At 41.5% G+C, this 9,094-nt stretch overlaps 1 protein-coding gene across 1 annotated transcript in view; it reads left to right on the forward strand.

Moving 5' to 3' along the window:
- Positions 1-9,094, forward strand: part of ARNT (aryl hydrocarbon receptor nuclear translocator) — a 68,119-nt gene that overhangs the window by 16,317 nt on the left and 42,708 nt on the right. The window contains exons 3-4 of the mRNA XM_011973661.1: positions 1,959-2,003; positions 6,755-6,799. Coding sequence (XP_011829051.1) covers positions 1,959-2,003; positions 6,755-6,799 — 90 coding nt within the window. The remainder of the gene's footprint in view (positions 1-1,958; positions 2,004-6,754; positions 6,800-9,094) is intronic.

The following is a 9,094-nucleotide window of genomic DNA, read 5'->3' on the forward strand; positions in this document are numbered from 1 at the left end:
TCTCATGCCTCAGCCTCCTGAGTAGCTGGGATTACAGGTGCCTGCCACCATGCACAGCTAATTTTTGTATTTTTAATAGAGACGGGGTTTCACCATGTCAGCTGGGCTGGTCTTGAACTCCTGACCTCAAGTGATGCACCTGCCTCAGCTTCCCAAAGTGCTGGGATTACAGGTGTGAGCCACCGTGGCTGGCTCCTTTTCTTTTTTGAGATGGGGTCTTGCTGTGTCACTCAGGTTAGAGTACAGTGGCCCAATCTCAGCTCACTGCAGCCTTGACCTCCCAGGTTCAAGGCCTGCAGCCCCTCCTGCACCCCCCAACCCAAGTAGCTGGGACTACACATGTGCCACCATGCCTGGCTAGTTTTTGTATGTTTTGTAGAGACAGGATTTCACCATGTTGCCCAGGCTGGTCTTGAACTCCTGAGCTCAAGCAGCCTGCTCACCTTGGCCTCCCAAAGTGCTGGGACTACAGGTGTGAGCGACCATGCCCAACTGAGATTTTTTAAGATAAAAAAATTTAGTTGGGTGCAGTGGCGTGCTTCTATAGTTCCAGCTAGTTGGAAGGCTGAGACGGGAGGATCCCTTGAGCCAAGGAGCTCAAGGCGGCAGTGAGCTGTGATCATGCCACTGAACTCCAGCCTGAGCAACAGACTGAGAGCTTGTCTCTTAAAAAGAAAGAAAGAAGGAGAAGAAATAAATAATTTGAGATACTGGGTAGATAGGTAAGATTTTACAGGTGATCAGATTAGGGGATTCAGGAAGGAGGAAGAGGAACAAACACTTTCAGGATTGATGCTGTATGTTTACTTCAAATGCGACCCATGTAGAGGCCCATAATATCAACATATCCCACTAGTAGAAGTAAAAAGAGTGATCGCTAGGTTAAGGTGGTAACATGAGCAATATTTTAGTTCAGTAGTGTACAGAGATCAGCCTATTTTATTATTTATAATCTTTCCTAATCTCCTTAAATGAAATTCACTTCTTTCACTGAATGTCTGTAACATGTTGATTGTACCCCTTATGTGACACTTTCCTATTCTCACTTGTTTTATATTTGTATTTCTCTAGGTGAAGAGCCCCTTGAGGGCAAGGTTCTAGTTTTTACCTCACCTAGCACAGTGTCTTGAATGTAGAATATATTTCATGTTTATTAGATCAATGAAGGAAAGAAACATTATCTAACAATCTTCGTAGTTGTTAAGTTACTCTTTTATGTAAGATCACTGCTTTGAAAGATGTTTCAGAAATTCGGTAACATGGCTTAGAGCAGGCTATAGAAATGAAACATGGATCTGAATTATTTATGTTAATTTTTTTCTTACCTTTTCTGAGTGGATTCCTGCTCCCTTTATAGAGGTTGTAGTCTGATGCAAAACTTTGGCAAAAATTGACTGCTACGCTAGGAAAGTGTTAGGGTAGCAGAAGGTACTTTTTTCTATTACCCAGTTTCGTACTTTTTTTTTTTTTTTTTTTTTTTTTTTGAGACGGAGTCTCGCTGTTGTCACCCGGGCTTGAGTGCAATGGCGCGATCTTGGCTCACTGAAACCTCCACCTCCCGGTTTCCAGCAATTCTCCTGCCTCAGCCTCCTGAGTAGCTGAGATTACAGGTGCCTACCACCATGCCCAGCTAATTTTTGTATTTTTAGTAGAGACGGGGTTTCACCATGTTGGCCAGGCTGATCTCGAACTCCTGACCTCAGATGATCCACCAGCCTCAGCCTCCTAAAGTGTTGGGATTACAGGTGTAAGCCACCATGCCCGGCCCCAGTTTTGTTCTTCTTTGCTTAGTTTGGGACTATGAAGAAGAGGTAATGTAGCTTTGTTTGACTTCTACGCTTCCTCTTTTCATTATTCCATTTGGGTGGGTGTACACGTAGCTTGTGTTGAGAAATTTTAACTTGTTAATGTTTTGTATTATCAGCAGGCTTAAAGTATTTATTGTTGGCTTTCCTCAGGCTGGATTTTGATGACGATGGAGAAGGGAACAGTAAATTTTTGAGGTAAGAGACTGAAAAACTTTCCTTATATGTCTGATATTAAAAATTAGTTTATGATCTTTATACTTCTGACTTGTAAATTTTTGTCCTTAGGTCTAAGAAGAGTACTTCATCACAAAACTATAAATATCCTATATCTCAGAAAATTTTTAAGCATTCTGTTAATATATCTAGAGAAAGGATCTCAGTGAGAGAAAGGATCTCAGTGAGGATAGGACAGCATTTACAAACCCTCTGTATCAGTTCTGTATTACTTCATAGCTTAAAAAGAACAATAGTTTGTTATTTCTCAATTCTGTGGATTGACTGCACGTTTATTCTGCTTATCTCACCTAGACTCATAAGACTGCATTCTCAGCTGGTCTGCTGAGAACTGGACTCAGCTGGGATGGCTGGGTATTTCTGTCTATGTGGTTTTTTTATCCTCAAGGAGGCCAGACTGAATTTTTTCATGTGGTGATAGCTACAATCTACAGCACAAATCCCAGTGTGCAAGTGCTTATCAAACCTCTGCTTATATGACATTTGCTTATGTCCCATTGGCCAAAGCAAGTCATATGTTCCAGTTGTGAGTATATGAGGGTGTTACACAAGGGAGTACATACTGAGAGGCGTAATTCATTGGTTGAGGTGTCATTAATCTATGACTCTGTCATACCCTCTGACACCTGTTGAATCCTCTTATAGGTAGCAGGAATTGGAATTTGTATTTTTTTTTTTTTTTTGAGACAGAGTCTTGCTCTGTCACCGGGAGTGTAGTGGCACGATCTCGGCTCACTGCAACCTCCCCCTCCCGGGTTCTAGCGATTCTCCTGCCTCAGCCTCCCAAGTGGCTGGGACTACAGGTGTGTGCTACCACACCGAGCTAATTTTTGTATTTTTAGTAGTCACAGGGTTTCACCATGTTGCTCAGGATGGTGTCGATCTCTTGACCTTGTGATCCGCCCTCCTTGGCCTCCCAAAGTGCTGGGATTACAGGCATGAGGAATTTGTATTTTTGAGTAATTAATGTTCTGTAGTTTTTAAAATGGACTATTTGTTTGTTTTTTTTGAGACAGTCTTCCTCTGTCGCCCAGGCTGGAGTGCAGTGGTGCAATCTTGACTCACTACAACTTCTGCCTTCCAGGTTCAAGTGATTCTCATGCCTCAGGCTCCTGAGTAGCTGCGACTACCACACCTGGCTAATTTTTGTATTTTTAGTAGAGACGAGGTTTCACCATGTTAGCCAGGCTGGTCCAGAACTCTTGGCCTTAAATGGTCCATGCGCCTCAGCTTCCCAAAGTGCTGGGATTATAGGCGTAAGCCCCCATGCCTGGCCTATTTTCTTCTTCTTATTTTTTTGAGACACGGTCTTACTCTGTCATCCAGACTGGAGTGCAGTGGCATAGTCTTGGCTCACTACAGCCTTGACCTCCAGGGCTCAAGCAGTCCTCCCACCTCAGTCTCCTAAGTAGCTGGGTCTACAGATGTGAGCCATAATACCTGGCTAATTTTAAAATTATGTTGCCTAGGCTGGTCTTAAACTCCTATGCTGAAGCGATCCTCCCACCTTGGCCTCCCAAAGTGTTGGGATTACAGGCATGAGCCACTGTATCCGGCCTGCAAATGGACTTTTTAATGTATTGATGGAGTTCTTTCAGAAAAGGGGGATATTCTTGCTGAAGACCGATTGTTTGTCTTGTTTTCAAGTAAGGAAAACAGTAAGACTCAAAGAAAGGAAGAATATTACCCCGGTAGCCTGTACATTGCTGAGTAACAGACATTTGATAAAGGAGCCCAATTCAAAAAAAATGATTTGATTGTGTGGGTGCCCAGATTTAATATCATTTATTTATTTTCCTTCCTTCTTTTTTTTTTTTTTTTTTTTTGATTTTTGCTCCTGTTGCCCAGGCTGGAATACAATGGCATGATCTCAGCTCACCACAACCTCTGCCTCCCGGGTTCAAGCGATTCTCCTGCCTCAGCCTCCCGAGTAGCTGGGATTACAGGCATGCACCACCATGCCCGGCTAATTTTGTATTTTTAGTAGAGACGGGGTTTCTCCATGTTGGTCAGACTGGTCTTGAACTCCCGACCTAGGGTGATCTGCACACCTTGGCCTCCCAAAGTGCTGGAATTATAGGCATGAGCCACTGCACCTTAAACTTATTTGTTTGTTTTATTAACTAAGTTTTTTCTTTAATTGGGAAAGTAATATAAGTGTATTTTATTATAGAAATTTCAGGCTAGGCATGGTGGCTCACACCTGTAATCCCAGCACTTTAGGAGGCTGAGGTGGGTGGATCGCTTAAGCTCAGGAATTCAGGACCAGTCTGAGCAACATGGCAAAACTCCACCTGTAAAAAAAAAAAATTACAAAAATTAGCTGGATGTGCTGCTGTGTGCCTGTCGTCCCAGCTACTCGGAAAGCTGAGATGGGAGGGTGGTTTGAGTCCTGGAAGCAGAGGTTGCAGTGAGCCGAGGTTGTGCCACTGCTTTCTAACCTGGGTGACCTTGCCTCAGAAAAGAATAAAAAAACAAAAACAAAATTTCAAACAGTACAGAGTTATATACAGTGAAAGCACATCTTCTTTTCACTTTGGACCTTCAGAACTCTTTTTTTTCTTTTCTTTTGAGATGGAGTCTCGCTCTTGTTGCCCAGGTTGGAGTGCAATGGCATGATCTCTGCTCATTGCAACCTCCGCCTCCCGAGTTCAGGCTATTCTCCTGCCTCAGCCTCCTGAGTAGCTGGGATTACAGGCGCCTGCCACCACGCCCGGCTAATTTTTGTACTTTTAGTAGAGACAAAGTTTTGCCATGTTGGCCAGGCTCGTCTCAAACTCCTGATTCACCTGGCTCGGCCTCCCAAAGTGGTGGGGTTACAGGTGTGAGCCCCTGCGCCTGGCCTGGACTTTCAAAACTCTTCAGACAACTGCAGTTTCCAGTTTGTAGAGTATCCTTCCAGAAATATTTAGTGTATACACAATTATATATAGATGTGTGTATGTGAACATACACACACTCATCTCAGTTTTTGTTTTTACACAAAGGATGTCCATACTGTAAATTGCTTGCCATTGTTTAGTTTTATAATGCTTCATACAGTTAATAGCATCTATCTTCTTTTTTTATAGTAACATTTAAAGTTAAGGCTCATATTTCTGGCTACTGACTAGATGAACCTTGCCAAATACTCTTGAAAACAACAACCGTGACTTGGCCATCACAAAGAAATAGTTGCAAGTGGAAGTATAATTCTCTAAGAGGTCTCTTGAGACTTAATGAGTCTCAATAAATGTGAAGAAGGGAAGAGATTTCAATTTCTGGAGAAGACAGACTTTTTCAAACAACTTTATTGAGAATTCCTCCTATTTTAATCCTGAATTATAATGATATATGCTATTAGTGGAACTTCACTGTGTGTATGAAAGATATGAGGGTAACCACTAGTCTTTTTTTATACCTGTGAATTAGCTCTAACCATGAGTCATTGCTTCCACAAAATCCAGTAGTCACAACTACATGCAGATCCAAAGAGAAGTTCATTTATCCTTTTCCTAGTCATAAAAAAAGACTATCATAGTTTATCTTACCAAGTCGGGTTGTTGTGCCTGAGAAAAGCACCACCAAATTCACTTTCCCCCTTCTCTTTTTTTTTTTTTTTTTTTTTTGAGATGGAGTCTTGCTCTGTCACCAGGAGTGCAGTGGCATGATCTCGGCTCACTGCAACCTCCGCCTTCAAGTGATTCTCCTGCCTCAGCCTCCCGAGTAGCTGGGACTACAGGCACATGCCACCACGCCCAGCTAAGTTTTGTATTTTTAGTAGAGATGGGGTTTCACCATGTTGGCCAGGATGGTCTAGATCTCTTGACCTGGTGATCTGCCCAGCCTTGGCCTCCCAAAGTGCTGGGATTACAGGCATGAACCATTGCTCCCAGCCTCCCCCTTCTTTTTTCTGGGTATATATATACAAAATAATTGAAGGCAGAGTCTTAAAGAAATATTTGCACACTCATGTTTATTGGCCCATTTTGTGCAGTAGATAAGAGGTCGAAGTAACCCAGATGTCCACTGACAGATGAATGGATACAGAAAATGTAGTATGTACCCACAAGGGAATATTATTCAGCCTTAAAACGAAAGCCTGTCATATGCTGCAAGATAGATGAATCTTAAGGACATTATACTGAAAGAATACGCCAGTAACAAAAAGACAAATGCTGTATGATTCCACTTACATGAGGTATCTACAAAGTAGTCAAATTCATAGACACAGAAAGTAAAACGGTGGTTGCTAGGGGTTGGGGTGAAGGAGAAATGAGAAAATGGTGTTTAATGAGTATAGAGTTTCAGTTTTGCAAGATGAAAAACTTCTAGATATCTGTTGCACAACAATGTGAATATGGTTAACACTAAACTGTACACTTAAAAATGGTATGTGGTAAATTTTATGTGTTTTTTGCCATAATTAAAAAAAAATCCAAAGCTATCCCTTACTTTAGAATTGTGCTGACAGACCAGTCAGATGTGTTGTCATTAGATCATCATCTTTTTTTGGTGTGTCTGGTAAGGGTAATGGAAATACCAGAAACTTGACAAATAATAGTTGTGGGTCTTTTAAATTCTGTGGGGTGCTGCTATTTCTATCATTTTGTGATGCTTTTCCATTAGCTTTTTTTCTATTGAATAGTTTCACCCCTTTCTAGTTTTCATTTCAGAGTGAAATAGATATAACAAGTGCAATGCTTTGAAACAATCCTTTTTTTCTCCTTCAGGTGTGATGATGATCAGATGTCTAACGATAAGGAACGGTTTGCCAGGTAATATAGTAGTAGGTAATATATCATATAATATGATCCATGTTGTAGAACCAGACAATCCTAGCATATTAACTTTTAATTTTTTCTGGATGAGACTGAATTTCTTTGTCTAATCTCTTTCCTGTTTGGAAGTATGGGAAACTTAGTATTGTAACTATCATTTATGTTCAGGTGACATGGCTTCAGACTGGCAGTATATTTTATACAATGTTTTTCTGTGTATGTGATAACTAAAGCAATGTGCTTGCAAGGTTTCCATAGGAACACAAATTATGGATTTTGTGTTTGAATTTATTATTAAATAGATTTACAAAAATAGGAATACAGATAATGGTTCTGTTATTTTATTTAATTAATTTATTTATTTTGAGGCAGAGTCTTGCTCTGTTGCCCATGCTGGAGTGCAATGGCACCATCTCAGCTCACTGCAACCTTCACCTCCCGGGTTCAAGCGATTCTCCTGCCTCAGCCTCCTGAATAGTTGGGATTACAGGTGCCTGCCACCACGCCCAGCTGATTTTTGTATTTTTAGTAGAGATGGGGTTTCAACATGTTGGTCAGGGTGGTCTTGAACTCCTAACCTTGTGATCCACCCGCCTCAGCCTTCCAAAGTGCTGGGATTATAGGTGTGAGCCACCGCACCCAGCCTATTTTATTTTTTTGAGATAGCGTCTCACTCCGTCGCCCATGCTGGAGTACAGTGGTGTAATCTCAGTTCACTATAACCTCTGTCTCCTGGGTTCAAGTTGTTCTACCACCTCAGCCTCCCGAGTAGCTGGGAATACGGGCATGTGCCACCATGCCTGGCTAATTGCTAATTTTTGTAATAATTTTTTTTTTAGCAGAGATGGGGTTTCACCATGTAGGCCAGGCTGGTCTCGAACTCCTCACTTCAAGTGATTCACCCACCTCAGCCTCCCAAAGTGCTGGGATTATAGGTATTAGCCACTGTGCCCAGCCTATTATTTTATTTTAATATGTGTATATTTTTAGAGACATTTTAGAGACATTGTTTTCACTGTGTTTCCCAGGCAGGAGTACAGTGGCATGATCATAGCTCACTGCAGCCTCAAACTCTGGGGTTTCAGTGATCCTTCTACCTCAGCTTCCCAAATATTGGGATTATATGCATAGCCACCATGCCTGGTTGGTCCTGTTCTTTTAAAAATGACAGTAAGAGGCCAGGAGTGGTGGCTCACGCCTGTAATTCCAGCACTTTGGGAGGCAGAGGTGGGTGGATCACTTGAGGTCAGGAGTTCAAAACCAGCCTGGCCAACATGGTGAAACCCCATCTCTACTAAAAATATAAAATATATAAAAATATAAAAATTAGCCAGGCATCGTGGTGGGTACTCTTAATCCCAGCTACTCTGGAGGCTGAGGCATGAGAATTCCGTGAGCCTGGGAGGCGGAGGTTGCAGTGAGCAGAGATGGCACCATTGCACTCCAGCCTGGGTGACAGAGCAAGACTTTGTCTCAGAAAAACAAAAAAAAACCGACAGTAAGGAAACAGTTTTTGTGGCAAGTAAAGTTTTGAGTGAAAAAACTTAAATTTGTTTAAATTGCCTATCAAGATGATGAAATATACTCTGTTTTTTATTAAATTCTTCTTAACTCAACTTAACTTTGTTTAAATTGCCTATCAAGATGATGAAATATACTCTGTTTTTTATTAAATTCTTCTTAACTCAAATGTCAATTTTCTTTTTAGAAAGTTTTTATTAAATATTAGGCAATAAATTATTTCTTTTTTGTAAATTAAGTTTGCAGCTACCTCAGAAAAATGAATAATCTGTTATTTCAAAATCCAGTGATTAACTGAGCACTTAGCATTTAGTATTTATTCATTGCTGATGCTCCTGGTCTCGGGAACATACTTTGAGAACCATTGATGTAGAGACATAAGAAATATCAGGGGAAGTAGTTAAAAACTATTCTGAAGTGGTGAGATGCAATCTCAGGCTTTGAATTAGAGGATATTATATAAAATGCATTGCAGGGATATTTCTCTGGTAGCAGTTATAGAATTGATTAAAGGGATGGACTGTTGGACTATAAGGAGATAGATAGGAAGCTGCTGAAATAATAAGACAGCTATAAAATCTTGAGGGCCGGCCGGGCGCGGTGGCTCAAGCCTGTAATCCTAGCACTTTGGGAGGCCGAGACGGGAGGATCACGAGGTCAGAAGATCGAGACCATCCTGGCTAACACGGCGAAACCCCGTCTCTACTAAAAAATACAAAAAAACTAGCCGGGCGAGATGGCGGGCGCCTGTAGTCCCAGCTACTTGGGAGG

The sequence above is a fragment of the Mandrillus leucophaeus genome, unplaced genomic scaffold (genome assembly GCF_000951045.1).
Source record: "Mandrillus leucophaeus isolate KB7577 unplaced genomic scaffold, Mleu.le_1.0 Scaffold139, whole genome shotgun sequence".
In the NCBI taxonomy this organism is placed as follows: domain Eukaryota; kingdom Metazoa; phylum Chordata; class Mammalia; order Primates; family Cercopithecidae; genus Mandrillus; species Mandrillus leucophaeus.